We start from the raw sequence: 16,910 nt of genomic DNA on the forward strand, positions 1-16,910 counted from the left end.
GATTGATTGAGTGTGTGGACAGGTGTCTTTTATACAGGTAACGAGTTCAAACAGGTGCAGTTAATACAGGTAGTGAGTGGAGAACAGGAGGGCTTCTTAAAGAAGAACTAACATGTCTGTGAGAGCCACAATTCTTACTGGTGATAGATGGTCAAATACTTATTTCACACAATAAAATCGAAGTTAATTATTTGAAAATCATTCATTGTATTTTTCTGGATTTTTGTTTTAGATTCCATCACTCACAGTTGAAGAGTACCTATGATAAAAATTACAGTCTTCTACAAGCTTTGCACGTGGGAAAACCTGAAAAATCAACAGTGTATCAAATACTTGTTCTCCCCACTGTACCTGGATATTCTCTGGAGGTCTGAAAGGCCTCTATCAGCGACATCTGTCTGGGGGTCGAGGGTCTGTCCAGGCAAAGAGCAAAGTTTCATCTCCTCTCTCTGTTCTGGTAGCTCGACGTTTTTTTGCTCATGGTTTTTCATGTGCTTATACAAACTTGTTGTGTTTTCACTGCATTTAACCAGCTTTTTACAAACCATACAGCTTGCCGTTGTTTCATTTACCGCATTAGAATAGCCAGAAGGTGCTTCGTTCCCTCTCCGGGCCTGAGCCTGAGCACTAAGCCGGTGACCAGAGGGGAAGGGGAGAAGAGTAAAGCACTGTAACACAGACTGGGGAGACTGGTGAATCTGCTGCAGTTAAGTGCATGGAGGAGAGAATATAAATTATCAATCTTATTAAACGAATATTGTTCAATATCAATAGCAGCGTAAATATCGATCCTAGAATCGATCTGTCCACCTCTAGCAGAGAGGAGAGTGCTACAGAATGATGCTACCACCAGGGCAGAGCTTGCATAAAGCTGCCAACAAGTTTTGTCACAAAAAGATTATACCAGCTATAAACTGGGACTACAGTAGCAGCAATTCAAAATGGCGCTTCCCAGCCAAAAGCCGCCGAATGGCAGCTAAATGTCCTCCAACTTCCAGCCACGGGCGTTCTCATGGGCAGGGATTTGTTTTTACTCCGACTCCATCCTTTCACTGAATTAGTAGAGTGTCCAGTGGATTGTTTTTTTTTTTTACTTTTAGTTGGAAAACACGTCTAACTTCATCAGCAGGGTCGTTGTTTCAACAGGAAACAATGTTTGCTGTCAGCTCCATGACCATGCAGGACATAAACAGTCTTTTTTTTTTTTTTACTCTGCAAGCAGAAACAGATCTGATCTTCACAGGAACAACATAAACACGTTTAATCCCACCAATACAGGCACTGCAGCTCTCTCCGCAGCATGAGCTATCAGACAGAGCCGAGAATTTCCCACTTTGTTGAACTTTCTAATCCAGAATCTTTCAGCTTTGAGCATATTTGACATTTCCTCATAAGAATATCAGTAAAGAGACCGACATGATTGCTTGGCACCAAACAGAAAGTTTTATGGTCATGAATTCAGGCTTTATCTATGTTTACCAACATCAGCCACCAGGGGGTGCTGTTTATCGCAATTCTTTTCAATTATACATTTTATAAAAATCTTTACATAGAAATACAATCCTAATTTGACTATTATAACCAACATTTATATTAAAGATATTTCTTTAAAATCAGAAACTGAAAATAAACGTAACCATAGATCAAAGAAGAGGGATATTTAATATGAAAGCATTTTTTAACAGCTGGACTTTAACATCAGACGTCCTCCTTTTCATTTGCACAACATGCACACAAATATGGCCGCCTCAGAGTTCTGCTGAATCCCTCCTAAAACAATTCCAAGAAAGAGCAGGAGGCTTCGATTGTCTGCAAAGACATGTGTGGAAAGTTTAAACTGGGATCCAAGCAAGCGATGAATTGTACCACATCAAGAGAAGATATGAAGGAGGGGGGGGACGTTTCCTTAGATATCTTATAGCCTAATAATATCACATATTTTGCAGCAGTCCCAGTCAGAGAGCTGGTCGTTTCCTGGACCTCCACTCATTTACTGTCCTTCAGCTCAATTCCTTTTTGTTTTCAGCTGTCGAGCAGCTTCGGATCATTCATTCTTACACGGAGAAAAAGATTATAATTCCCACAATGATGAGTCCGATCCCCACTCCCACGGCGGCAACCACGATTTTCATCCTCTTGTTTTCCAAAAATTTCTGCTGCTTCACTTTGTGTGTTTTTTTCTCAAAAACTTTCCCCTGGAAAACAGAAAAAAACATGTTGAAATACGTTTGGTCACACAAACAATTCATCCAAGTGATATCAGAGGTGAGAAAATAGACTATTTTTAAAGACATTTCCTCCTGTCCTGGTCTGAAGGGGGAGATTTACCATTAGGCAATACTAGGCAGTTGACTAGGCCCCCAAGTTCTTGGGGGCCCCATAAAACTCTGTTTACATCAATTATGTTTTGATCAAATTCCTTTCGCTAAAATGCCACCAGAACACTTACAATATTAAGTTAGTCTCAGCAAACCATTTAAAAACAAACCATGCAAAGAGCAGTGTTGCCAACTTAGCGCTTTAGTCGCTATATTTAGCCACTTTTCAGACCCCTCTAGCACTTTGATTTCTAAAAAGCTCCTAGCGCCAAATCTAGAGACTTTTTTCTGCTACTGGAGACTTTGGAGACAACATCTAAAAGCAGCGAACTCTGCTCTCCAGAGCAAGTAGATTGGTAACCCCGCCTCCTGCTCTCCTCTATCTTGTCTGCTGTCATGATTCATGCAGCTATTATTTCATCCAAATGAAAAATGGAGAACAGATAAGCAGATCATGGCTTGTCTACAGTGAAAAGAAGGACTGGGTTATTTACTTTGGCCTTTTTGGAAACACAGGAAGGAGCAATCAGCTAAGTGAGCTTAGTGCTTGGAAAAAATCTTTCATTCCTTTAGAGACAAACAAGAAGAAGAAAAGGGACAAGAAGAGAGGGACACAACCTAGAACAGAGAATGGATGTCTATTCTATTAACATTTCTCTATCTGGAGAATGGGCTGTTTTATGTGTTGTCTTCTTAATTCAGTGGGCCCCCGGCCTGTCTCTGCCTAGGGCCCCATATTTCCTAAATCCACCCCTGCACATCTGTCCCTGGATTTTAAAAGATGAACTTTGTCTATAGAGCATCCCGCCGCTTAAATAATGGATTGATAGCTTAAAAACGCACGCCATCATGACTGCTGAGTTCACGGCTGGGATCATGTGGTTCCCACACTGCAGATCTGTGTCACAGCTTTTCAGGGGGAGCAGATGCAGTCACTGCAGGCACTGTGTTTATATTCAACAGGAACAGAGTCAACCATCACGAGGCTTTTTGGAACGGACAAACAAGGGGAGGAAACATTTCTGGCCTCAATCGACTTTTATGGAATAAAATACAACTGGGCTTCAACTCGGTTATGAGGACACTCTGCAGAGACAGCCAGCTGCTGAATAAGTCGTCTCCAACCTCTGCAGCTCCTGCTTTCTGCTTAAATTATTGCATTTAATCAGTTTTATGCTGATGTTTATCAAACTTGTTCATAAAAGCCTGAGAGGGAAGCAGAGAGTCCCGGGTAACACGAGTCCTGCTCCAAGCTGGAGGCTGGACGGGAAAGAAAGCACAGTGTGGTAAAAAATAAATAAATAATTTGGCCTCTTAGAGATTTTCTTTCCCTCTGGGGACAAAAGATCAGCTGGTGTCACAACAAACAGGCCGACTCTGCACATCTGAGGCCAGTTTGAACGTCAGAGCAGAGTAAACAGGACACAACAGTAAAGGGAAACTCGTGAAATCATTATTTAATGCAACTTTTTATTTAAACTGAAACAAATTTGATTTTCTGCTTTTTTTATCAAACAGCTGGAAGGTTTACTTATTAACTTAGATGTTGACATTTATTTATTTATGAGGCTGTAAAAATCTGTTTTTTACGGAAGAGGATTAGGGCCAGCGGAGAAAAAAAAAAGTTAACTGATTTTTACATTTTATTTCAGTTTGGTAGGAGATTAAGGACAGAATTCTGAGAAAAAAAAGTCAGAATTCTGAGATTAAAGTCAGAATTTTGAGAAAAAAAGTCAGAATTCTGAGATTAAAGTCAGAATTTTGAGAAAAAAAGTCAGAATTCTGAGATTAAAGTCAGAATTCTGAGGAAAAAAAGTCAGAATTCTGAGATTAAAGTCAGAATTCTGAGGAAAAAAAGTCAGAATTCTGAGATTAAAGTCAGAATTCTGAGGAAAAAAAGTCAGAATTCTGAGATTAAAGTCAGAATTCTGAGGAAAAAAGTCAGAATTCTGACGTAAAAAAGTCAGAATTCTGAGATTAAAGTCAGAATTCTGAGGAAAAAAAGTCAGAATTCTGAGATTAAAGTCAGAATTCTGAGGAAAAAAAGTCAGAATTCTGAGATTAAAGTCAGAATTCTGAGGAAAAAAGTCAGAATTCTGACGAAAAAAAATCAGAATTCTGAGATTAAAGTCAGAATTCTGAGGAAAAAAAGTCAGAATTCTGAGATTAAAGTCAGAATTCTGAGGAAAAAAGTCAGAATTCTGAGGAAAAAAGTCAGAATTCTGAGAAAAAAAGTCAGAATTCTGAGATTAAAGTCAGAATTCTGAGGAAAAAAAGTCAGAATTCTGAGATTAAAGTCAGAATTCTGAGGAAAAAAAGTCAGAATTCTGAGATTAAAGTCAGAATTCTGAGGAAAAAAAGTCAGAATTCTGAGATTAAAGTCAGAATTCTGAGGAAAAAAGTCAGAATTCTGACGAAAAAAAGTCAGAATTCTGAGATTAAAGTCAGAATTCTGAGGAAAAAAAGTCAGAATTCTGAGATTAAAGTCAGAATTCTGAGGAAAAAAGTCAGAATTCTGAGGAAAAAAGTCAGAATTCTGAGAAAAAAAGTCAGAATTCTGAGATTAAAGTCAGAATTCTGACTTTAATCTCAGAATTCTGACTTTTTTCTCCTACTAAACTGAAATAAAATTTAAAAATCAGTTAACTGTTTTTTTTTTCCAGTGGCCCTAATCCTCTTCCGTAGGTTTCTTTATAAAACACATAATCAGAAAATAAAAAACAGACTGAATTCCTGGGGCTGCTCTCTGAAGTGCAATAAATGCAGAACATTTCTAAAATTAATACCTAATCTGGTGTTACAAATAAACCTTCTTTAAAGTGCGACCCACTCCACAATATGAGCCCCAAAAAATAAGCCACCTAAGTGGGCGGTGCCAATAGACCCCAAAGGGCGTGGCCAAGAGTGGCATAACCAGTACCATCTGCCCCACCTTTAACCCATCAGTGTGATTACAATCTTGGGGAATTAGGATATTTTGTGTTTCCTACTTTTGTGGGTTTAGAGCTTAAATGCAGAGAGTGAGGCTGAGCAGCAGAGGGGGGCGTGGCTTATCTGAACATCAGCAGATCAGGGGTTAAACATCCTCCACATGGAGGTGCTGGTGCCTTGCAGCGGATCGCTTCCTCTTCCAGGGGAACAGCAAACACACACACCCAGGGGCGGATTTAGGAAATTTGTGCCCCTAGGCAAAGACAGGCAGGGGGCCCGCTGAACTGAGAAGCCAACACATAAAACACCCCATTATATACATACAGATTTTTTTATAGAATAGACATCCATTATCTGTTCTAGGTTGTGTCCCTCTCTTCTTGTCCCTTTTCTTCTTGTTTTCCTCTCTATGTTTTGTACTCAGCTGACTTTTCATGCTGTCTCTAAAGGAATTAAAGATTTTTTCCAAGCACTAAGCTCACTTAGCTGATTGCTCCTTCCTGTGTTTCCAAAAAGGCCAAAGTAAATAACCCAGTCCTTCTTTTCACTGTAGACAAGCCATGATCTGCTTATCTGTTCTCCATTTTTCATTTGGATGAAATAATAGCTGCATGAATCATGACAGCAGACAAGATAGAGGAGAGCAGGAGGCGGGGTTACCAATCTACTCGCTCTGGAGAGCAGAGTTCGCTGCTTTTAGATGTTGTCTCCAAAGTCTCCAGTAGCAGAAAAAAGTCTCTAGATTTGGCGCTAGGAGCTTTTTAGAAATCAAAGTGCTAGAGGGGTCTGAAAAGTGGCTAAATATAGCGACTAAAGCGCTAAGTTGGCAACACTGCTCTTTGCATGGTTTGTTTTCAAATGGTTTGCTGCTGTCTGTTTGGACCTTTCTGAACATGTGCAGCAAATGGACTGATCCAATATGGTGGACACTGAAGGGGGGGGCTGAGACACACTTAATATTACCAGCGTTCTGATGGCATTTTAGCAAAAGGATTTTGTTAAAAAAACATAATTAATGTGCAAAAATAAGGAATAGTTGTGTTACCCATACATGTAAACACAGTTTTATGGGGCCCCCAGGAGCTTGGGGCCCCAGGCAACTGCTAGTATTGCCTAATGGTAAATCCCCCCCCTGCACACTGAATGACGTGACCCGCCTGCCGACCCCCGGACGTACGCCGGCCTTGTGGCATGTCCTGGAACCTCTCTGCCGTACCCAGGGAGACCAGCCTGCTCCGTTTATCTCAGCAAACAAAAGGAAATACCTTTCTAAACTTAGCACCATCTAACACAATCAGGATGGAAATTCTACATTTGTTCCCCCCCCCCAGCTCCACCTACAGCTTATTTATAGATAATATAAAATGACTATGAACCTCCTGAGCTGCCCCCTTCCACAGCTACCTTCTCCAGCAGATCTTCAGCCTGCTGCTCCAGGTCGTTCAGTTTTCCGGATCTCTCCTCCGCTTTGTTCAGGTTGTCCATCATGATCCCCTTCACCTCCTCCACCTCCTCCTGCGTCTGCTGCAGGCGGTTCTTCCCGTTCTCCTGGAACACATCAGACAAACATGGGAATTTATTCTGTAGCCGTAGAAAAGGACGTTTGTATTTTTTAGATGATGCAAGCAGAGAGTTTATGGGAAGACTGATTAGATGTTTACTCTATGATTTAAGATCTGTGATGAAAGTCAGATTCACTAAATCCTTCACATTTTAGTCTTACTGGCTTTTCTAAAATAGATTTTAAGATTTTTATTCTTAAAAGATGTTTTAATTCCAGTGTGTTATTAACATTTCCATTATAGCTTAATATTTTGTTGCAGCAGCAATCGCAGCTTTGAGCTTTGGGTGATTTGTCTCCACAGGCTTGCCGTAGCCATGTTCTGTTCTTCTCTCCTGGATGGACCTTTTCTGTCACCATAATAGTGATTGATTCCCAGGAAAATATTCAACACTAAGAAGACAAAAAAAAGGCATACAAACTTATTTTAACAAGAAAAGAATAAATAAATTTGGGATGCACGATATAATCGGCCCCCTATCGGTATCGGCCTTAAAACTGAATATTGGACATCGGCCACCCCACCGATATTTAACCCGATATTTGATCAGCTTCTGAGTTTCTAAAGTCTAAAAAAAATATATAAAATACTACTACTTCTTCTTCCTCAAAAACTTCTTTTTTACAGACTTAAAAACTTCTAAAGACGAGGGAAAAAATATTGATACATTAAAATATCCCAATATCTTCATATGCTGATATATTGCCATTTAAAAACACCATATCAATCTCTTTTACTCATGAAATATTGCTATATGTCATCGTTATGCTACGAAATCCCCCGAAAATTCACCAAATGTTGCCATATTTTTATATGTTGATATATTGACGCGGTATCGATCTATTTTACTAACAAAATCTCACAAGAATTTGCAAAATATCACGAGAGTTTGTAACAGAACGATGAAATTTCACGAGATTTTGAAAGTAAAATAGATCGATATCGCGTTTTTAAAAATCAATTTGATATCAGCATATGAAAATATATTTGAGTATATTATTTTTCAAAGTGTCAGAAATGGATAACAAAACTGCTATTTTCAATGACTACTTATTTTTGTCCAGCTTTAACATCGGTATCAATATCGGTTATCGGCTACATGAGTTTTAAAATATCGGCATATCGGATATCGCCCAAAATCCCAATATCGCGCATCCCTAAAATCAATACGAATTTTTTCAGTTTTAATATCACAGATTATAGTTTAAAATGTTTGCAAATAAATAACTAAAATATGACCAATGCAACAATTATTTGATTTTACAGATCAACCAGTATATCAATATTAATGTCTACTTTTAAGGCTAGGCTTAAAACTTTCCTTTTTGATAAAGCTTCTAGTTAGAGTGGCTCAGGTTATCCTGAGCTATCTCTATAGTTCTGCTGCTATAGGCTTAGACTGCTGGAGGACATAGGGACCCCTTTTCCATCATTCTATCTCTATTCTCCCACTAATCTGTTAGTTCAATCTCTAACATTCTGCTCTCTCTGCTTTTTCTCATAGTAGCTTCATCTGGTCTGTTCCTGTTTGGCTGTGACTCCATCCTGGAGAGAAATATCAGCTGTGCTGCTGCCATCAACACCTTTGTTTCTAGATGTTGGAGCTTGGCCTGTTTTCCAGTGTAGTCCTGTTTCTCTGACTGTGACTAACTGGATGTGCTCTCTTCATCCTCTGACATGGGAGCTGGCTCGGAGCTCGTCTGCCTGGCTGTGTGTTTCCTGGACGGGGCCGCCTGTGGAGCTGGTTGACAGTTGCCTTTTGTATCTATGCTTCTTTTTCCATGTCTGCTTCTGTCTCCTTGAACCCCAGTGGGCCTCAGCAGATGGCCGCTCACACTGAGCCTGGTTCTGCTGGAGGTTTCTTCCTGTTCAAAGGGAGTTTTTCCTCTCCACTGTCGCTACAAGCATGCTTAGTGTGAGGGATTGCTGAAGAGTCAATGAGTCGATGCAATCAGCTGGTTTTCCTTAGATAGAAAACTTTTAATCAATCTGACTGGATGATCTGGTTGAACTGTAAAGCGTCTTGAGATCACTTGATGTGAATTGGTGCTATAGAAATAAACTGAAATGAATTCATGTGTTTTTAATGTTTCGCTGAAAGGCATCGGATGACCTGCTTTTATTTTTGCTAAAAGGTTTCAAAAGGTCGTCTGATCGAGACAAAACTAAGATCCCCAACCCGGCGAAAGAAAGAAGAGCTGATTTGAAATAAATTCTCCTTTCATGGATAACCATCAGCTAGTTAGCATTACCCTTACTGTAAAGCACAGCGGTGGCAGCATCATGCAGCTGCAGGAGTAGAGTGAAAGGCTGGTTATATATTTTATTTTTACAAAAAAAAGAACAAGTTTTGTAAATGGAAATAAGAAAAAAAGCAATCCTTTCTTAGATATTTTTAAGTTATTTTATTGTAAAATAAATATATATATATATATTAGGGCTGAAACAGGTAATCGGATTAATAGATTATTGAAATAATCGTCAACTGTATTAGTAATCGATTAATCGTTAATTTGAGAATAGAGACAGTAAAATATGACTTTAGCTGACAGAGCGATCCACTTAAAGGAGGAATTATACCAAGATTGTAAAACATAAAAATAATAAAAATTAATTCCATCCAGCCAATAAAACTATTTTAAAGAGGACCGCCCATTTTTTTTTCCCAACCTGTGATTTTCAGTCAGTGTGATGAAGCTGCATTAAATTAGCAGAACTAACATTTGAATATACGTGTTTCCTCCATCACTAGTTCGCTGTTACACCTGCTGCCATATTCCAGCCGGCCTGCAGTGATGCGGTGTCCCTGTCACTACCCAATCCGTCCCCCCATCAGCTCATTAGTGCGTCCATAGACGCGTCTGGGTCACCCTTAGGGGTGTAAATAATAATCGTTTTGTATCGATGCATCGATCCAACAGCCGACGATCCGATGCATCGATTCGTCCGCAAGAGAATCGATTCATGTTTTTTTTTTCCTCCGGTCTATTTTTATCCATTTGCTCCTGGGCGTAATTCTCCTCCCGTGCTGCGGTGGCGCTAAACCTATTTTGCCCTCCTACCTCGCTTCCTGTTTATACTCTTACAGCAGTGTGTTGCAGTGAGCTTGATGCAGACAGTTTTGATTTATGCTCAATATTGAAGCGTGGTCTGAGCTACACACTGTGGGTCTAGATACGGCCGAGGCGGCGAGGAAGTGGGGGCGAGTTTAGTCCGACGACGGAGGTACATGAGGGCCAAAAAGAGCGGAGATCCAGGTGGAAAAAGGGTCCCAGCGTTCTCGTGCACCTCGCTCTTCTAGCGGGTCAAACTTCACGAGTCGTTTCCCGCAATTTCGGTCATAAAAACAAAACAAGCCGGCCTATTTGGGAGAGGTGCAGCGGAGTGTCTGTGGAGGGGACGGCTTTTTGTTCACTGCAACATATACGCAGACGACCTGGTTTCCAAGTATAAATCAGCCTTGAGGCAGATGGATTAGAAAGGTGTCCTTGGGTGACCCCGGTCTGTCTGCAGGTCTGAATACTAAAACACTCTCAGCTGTTTTGGAATAATCTGTAATCCAGCTGATTTCGTGAAGCATGAAGGGGTGTGTATATATTTTTTTCTTTTATTTTTAAAGGCTAAATGGACTTTCTGATCTTGAAATGTTTGTTTCAATAGTTTCTTTGTTAGTTTGTTTTGTTATTTTCCGTAAAAAAAAAAACATGAGTGAGAAATGAAAGTTGCCAGAAGAGAAGCTACAGGAAACGTCTTCTAGGATGAAGGAAAGCATCCGATCAGCAGGATGTTCAACCAGGCCTGAACCTCACAGCTATTTTCTCGCTCACGTTGGCCTCTGAGCCACGACAGGAAATCAGCATCTGACAAGATAATAGGAAGAGGAAACACAGCGACACACTCGGCATCGAATGGATTTACTGTGCTTCTCTAAACGGCGCCTCTGATATCATCATCATCATCGTCGTCGTCATCATCTCCGTCGTCATCCTCTGCTGCTGAGTGATTTATCCCTGATCAGAGAACCTTCTTAGCAGCCAAACAATAGTGTTGTTTAAAGCTCAATTAACACAGGAACTGAAGCCGGTGCTTTCCTCCCATCCTTCCTCTCCTCCCTCCCTCATGTCTACACCAGTAAAGCTGGTCAAACCAGTTTAAACTTGGTTTGTAACCAGGAAGTCGAAGATGTGACGCAGGATGGTTTATGGTTACGGCCGATTTAAAGCCTTCAGACAGACTTTTCTAAAATCAGTCAGACTTTAGGTTTGGTTTGTTACTCAAAACACGCTTTTCTTTTTACTTATTAAAGAAAGTGAAATACTTTAGTGATTCCTCTTATGACATCAAAGTTCATGTTCCTTCGCCCTCCCTCTATATTTGCATGGACAGGATCCATATAAGATAAGTGGCTGTAAACCGGTTCCACAGTCTGAAACTGTAACAGAAACCAAAACAAACTTTTACAGATTTATTTTTCTGTTTGTCATTTAGAAAAGTTAATACATTTAAACAATACATTTTATTTCCAAGGTGCCTTTGTGGACTCTCAAGGTCACCGTACAAAGATAAAAACACAATGGTAGAAATATATGGAGGACCAATCTTGACTAGGGATGCACGATATAATCGGCCCCCTATCGGTATCGGCCTTAAAACTGAATATCGGACATCGGCCACCCCACCGATATTTAACCCGATATTTGATCAGCTTCTGAGTTTTTAAAGTCTAAAAAAAAAAAAATTTAATACTACTTCTTCTTCTTCAAAAACTTCTTTTTTACAGACTTAAAAACTTCTAAAGACGACGGAAAAATTATTGATACATTAAAATATCCCAATATCTTCATATGCTGATATATTGCCATTTAAAAACACCATATCAATCTCTTTTACTAATGAAATATTGCTATATGTCATCGTTATGCTACGAAATCCCCCGAAAATTCACCAAATGTTGCCATATTTTTATATGTTGATATATTGACGCGGTATCGATCTATTTTACTAACAAAATCTCACAAGAATTTGCAAAATATCACGAGAGTTTGTAACAGAACGATGAAATTTCACGATATTTTGAAAGTAAAATAGATCGATACCGCGTTTTTAAAAATCAGTTTGATATCAGCATATGAAAATATATTTGAGTATATTATTTTTCAAAGTGTCAGAAATGGATAACAAAACTGCTATTTTCAATGACTACTTATTTTTGTCCAGCTTTAACATCGGTATCGATATCGGTTATCGGCTACATGAGTTTTAAAATATCGGCATATCGGATATCGGCCAAAATCCCAATATCGTGCATCCCTAATCTTGACATAATTTAAAAAATGTACAGCATCTTATTTTTATTATTTTGTCACATTTAATGGCACACAAATTCCTATTATTACCTACTTTTTCAAGAAATGTTATATTATTAAGTAATTAATTTATTTCTGTATTTTTAATCATGGCAGGATTGGTCCTCCATATAACAATGTCAAAACACATTAAAAACAATAAAAAAAAAAGAAAGAAATAAAAAAATACAAAGAATAGGCCATTTTAAACATAAGTTTTGAGTTGTGATTTGAAATGGAGAAGTGAGTCCGTGTTTCTAAGTAGGGGTGGTAGAGAGGTCCAGAGATGCTGGTGAGAACTTGAGCGCTCCATGAAAATACAACTTACATTTATGTCCATCATCACCTGTAGTGACCTTGTAGCTACAGAGATTTAAAATGCAGACCTGTTTCTTTAAGGAAGCCCTGCAGGCTGAAGCTATAGCCTGCTCAATGACATAATCAGAATGAAAATAGATTTTTTTGAGCCGAGAAGCTCAGAGGGAAATCAGATCATAAAAATCACACCCTTAAGGCCCATTCATACCTCACGTTTGGCCTGCACGTCCGTATTTCTGTCCGTACGTTCTATCCGTTGACTCCTTCATACCTCCGTCCGTTGAGGTGCGCAATAACCCGTATTTCCTCTAGGTGGCAGTGCTGGGCGCCAATGATTCGTCATTGATCAAAACATGGCGATGGTCCAAGACCTGATTCTGTTGCATTTGCTCCGTAAGCGAAAGAAAAGTAAAAAACGAGATCGACGGTGGAACGTCAGGCCATTGAATATCAGTCGACAGTCATTCCTCGAATCCCGCCATTGTTTAAAGCCCAGAATTCTAACCTTCTTTGTGATTTTGTTGACATTTTGTACTAAAAACTCAATAGCGCCCCCACCGTTTCCGGTAGTATTGCTCCGTATTGATCCGTTTCGTCCGTAAGCATAAGCTCCCAATTTTCGTGTCAAAGTACGGACGAAATCGACGGTTAGAACGTATGAAACACTCCACACGTATCCGTATCCGTCTTTTACGTGAGGTATGAATGGGCCTATAGTCTACATTCAGAGGTAAATGAAATCCAGAGAAGCAGAGGCGTAGCCAGAACGTCTTTATAAGGGGGCCCATGGTAGTAACCAGCGTACGCTGAGGGGTGGCTGGAAGCGGAGCCAGAACTTCAGGGTCAATCTAGACTGATCCAACGGGAAAATTAACGAGCAAAACATTCATGTTTTATAAATAAAAAACTATTCTTTCCTACAGCCTTTGCTTAGAAATAGGCACACAAGTTTTCCATTGTCATCATTTACCTACTGTTATCTAGCCTGGGTGCCATTCCGAACTTAGTCCCGCCCACAAGGTTTGAGGTCGGGAAGTTCGGTCTGGCATTGCTCCATAGTAGCGCGAGTATGCTCGCACAATATCTGGCGATCCAATCAAATTGTCAGGGCGGGCTTTATGCGATGATGGACAGATGATCAACAGTAACGTAATCAACCACGTGACCAAAGCGCGCTTGAGTGACAACAACAATGGCTGCCGCTGGAGAGTTGAGGTGAGTAGATTCAAATTAATTTTAAAAGAGGAACAGAGAAACGCGATCAAGGCTCATCTTCTTATTCTAGGCGTGCAACTGCACGCTTTGAATTTTGTTGCCAACAACTATGCGTCGCTTAACATACGTCACGCACTCCGTTGCTCTTATTGGTTGTAGGTCTATCCAATTGAGTGCAGAGGCATTTTTTTCCTGGTTCGTTCGAAACACGCCCCATAATCACAGCTCTATGGAGCAGCATCAGACTCATTCTGACTAGAATTGAGTAGGACTACGTCAGGCTAAATTTTATCAATAATCATTCTGCATAAAATTGATATTTACATGTACTAATATTGAAATAATGTCAATTTCTCCACTGTGAGACCAATAAAGTCAAGCAATCAATAAATTGATTAATACGTTTTTATGAAAATATTTTTTTTTATCTGTAATTTCACTGAATGTCTTTACCCCATAAGACAACATCTAGTTCTGAAAAGAGCATGAATTATTTGCTTATCTTTAATATTAGTAAACTGACGTGCAGAAATAAACTGTTTTTGTTGTCAACTAATTGTATATATATATATATGAACAATTTAAATATTGAGAGTATTGCTGCTGCCACCATCTGTATTAGAGGGAAAAAACGTTAGGGGTGGTCAATGATCGGCTAAAGGTGGCCATGGCCCCCCATCTAGCTCCGCCCCTGCACATAACTTGTTCCTGGTTTCCTGTTGTTGTTTTCTAATCTCCAAAGGTTTAACATAGCAGGTCTTTACCGATATATTTTCTCTTTAGAGCAGGCATCCCCATAGTGGGACCTGGAGGGCCGCTGTCCTGCAGGTTTGACCTGTTTCCCTGCTCCAGCTGATTTACACTGAAATCATCAGAATCAGCTGTGCTAAAGCAGGGAAACCTCTAAAACCAGCAGGACAGCAGCCAACTTTGGGGAAGCCTGTTTAAGACAGAGCTATAAAGCAATCTCCTCTGCTCCTGGAGCACCTGAAGCAGCTTCATTGGTCAAAGTGCAGCAACCCTGCCCCTCCTCTTTGCCCTTCCTGCCCAAACCTCACCTGTGGCCTTGATACCTGATCCAAACAGCTCTGCAGCAGCAGAGTAATGATGTCATCAGCCCATATTAACAGCTAATTTTCCTCCATCTTTTGAAGTCTTTTAGTGTAACTTTGCAATAGGAACCAACACTTCAGCAGTCAGTCTGTTTCAGAGTTTATTCAGCAAACTGCACCATTAAATAAATGATAGATTATTATTTTCTCCCATCTACCTGCATTTCATTGGCTGCAGCTTTCCACTGTAACCAGGGGCGGTTCTATGACCCCTAACCCAAGAGAGCTGTCTGATAGAACAAGATTCATTTAATTGATTTCTACACATTTTTTAAACTTGTTCAGTGCGTTTTGCTAATGACTGACTCCATCGTTCACTAATGCATCGCATTCGATACGTGAGCCAAAAACCCAACAAGCAGAGCAAAAAGCAGCATTTTTAGAAGAATATTCCAACCAATTAAAGCTTTTAAATCAACTCATTTCATGGAAACCTTTGAATCAGTTTTCATGAAATAACTTTTCTCTTTTTTGTGCCAAAATGACTTCTATGATACATGGAAAATTATCCACTGAATTAAATGTTTTTCTTTGCTGTTATTCTGTTTTCATATCAGGTTTTTCCTGACCTTTCACTTTGCTCACACCTCTCCTCTGCTCCTCCTTCTACACCTCTCCCTCTTTACACTGGCAATCATTAAACGGATTATACATTATATTATTCAAATAACTAGAAACGGAAATAAATGACAATGATTTACTACTGATTCAGTAAATTTAAATATTGATATTTAGTTTTGGTTTTAAAGACAGTCAAACAAAGCAGTCTCAGACTCATTGAGCACCTCGCTGGTGAACATTTCACCAACACACCATCAATAGGTGCAGAAATCTGACTGAACATTTCAGAAACACCTGAATGCAGCGTTTTCCTCAAAGCATTTTAGTTAAAGAGCTCCATCAGGCTTCTTTACTTGTTTTTTTGTTTGTTTATTATTATTTCTAATGACCGAGGACTTAATTGAAGGGGTTAAATAAACAAATACTGCATAGCTTTTACAATTACATATTTTTCTGTTTTTATTGTAAAAAAAACAATATATACTGTATAAAAACTGCTGTTTTAGGGGTGTTTTGATTGAAATGTCAGTGAATAATAGCTGATTAAGGTGACCTTGTCCTGCTCAGTCTGCATGAAGGACTTTGACCAGAATAAAGGAAGCCATAAAAACATTTAGGCACCATTTTCTGCCCAGTAAATCCCAGCTGGTTTCCCCTTCAACCAAGTAACCTAAGCCCAGATCCACACACCCCCAGACTCACCATGTCTGCTGGTCCCAGTCTGTCCGTCACTGCGTCTCAGGCTTTCAAAGCTCGACTAAACTGTATTTTATGCAAACAGGAAAGGCGACATTCTGCTCCTGCTTGCAGAAATGAAACCCTGAAATGATAAAAGTGAGAGAAACTTCTACGAGCGTCTCTTCCTCTGCTGATCTGCTGCTTTCTGTCACTTCTCTCCAACTTTCGCTCTGAGCTCAGCTGCGGGACGATGAGGCGTTCACGGGATTCCCGGAAATCTGCCACTTCGGGGGAATTTCCGGACTAACTCCGCTCAACAGCTCGACCTTTACAAGCCTTTCACTTTAGCAACATGCAAATGTTCAGGGTTTATATTCTGCGCACACATTAATGACATCATGTGAACACCAACAAGCGTAAAGGCTTTTAAAAACACAGAAAAAACGCAGACATTTTGGAAAATATATTAGCAAAAATTCAGTCCAGTCGAACAAATCTATTTATTTATAAAATGCTTGTTAAATCTCCCTAAAATGAAGACGCTCTGATCCTCAGGAGGATACTCTCCATCTGATAAACTCAACATATTATTGACCCAAACATCATGTGGTTTAAAGAAACACAGAAGTGATTATTTCAAAACATTTTTTCTCTAAAAACGAAACTAAACATTTAGCTTCGTCATTCTATCACAGTGGCTGGAAAGGTTATAAAATGGGTTTAATAGGACTTTTAAAAGATGATGCAATTTACAATTAAAGAGACATAAAACTGAACCAAAATGAAAAGAATAAAAAGAAACTCTCCAGGTGCCTAACATGTGTTTTATGTATAAAGTATCTTAGAGTAAATCTATCTCTATAATATAAT

The 16,910-nt window shown here is 39.5% G+C and overlaps 1 protein-coding gene across 1 annotated transcript; it reads right to left on the reverse strand.

Annotated features, from left to right (window-relative positions):
* Positions 1-1,420: 1,420 nt before the first annotated feature.
* On the reverse strand, positions 1,421-16,329 carry vamp5 (vesicle-associated membrane protein 5). The gene is made up of 3 exons (XM_038281980.1): positions 16,065-16,329; positions 6,654-6,797; positions 1,421-2,195 (listed from the first exon to the last, which is right to left on the reverse strand). The coding sequence occupies exons 1-3, from the start codon at positions 16,065-16,067 to the stop codon at positions 2,055-2,057; spliced, it is 288 nt and encodes a 95-aa protein (XP_038137908.1). The 5' UTR covers positions 16,068-16,329; the 3' UTR covers positions 1,421-2,054.
* Positions 16,330-16,910: the final 581 nt, after the last annotated feature.

This window comes from Cyprinodon tularosa, unplaced genomic scaffold, assembly GCF_016077235.1.
Source record: "Cyprinodon tularosa strain WSP-4 unplaced genomic scaffold, ASM1607723v1 ctg178, whole genome shotgun sequence".
Classification (NCBI taxonomy): domain Eukaryota; kingdom Metazoa; phylum Chordata; class Actinopteri; order Cyprinodontiformes; family Cyprinodontidae; genus Cyprinodon; species Cyprinodon tularosa.

Bases quoted from the DNA above. Each gene is read 5' to 3' on its own strand.
- vamp5 (XM_038281980.1), bottom strand. The intron at 2,196-6,653 runs GTAGCTGTGGAA...TCTGTTTTCCAG, and splicing joins CTGAAGATCTGCTGGAGAAG to GGGAAAGTTTTTGAGAAAAA.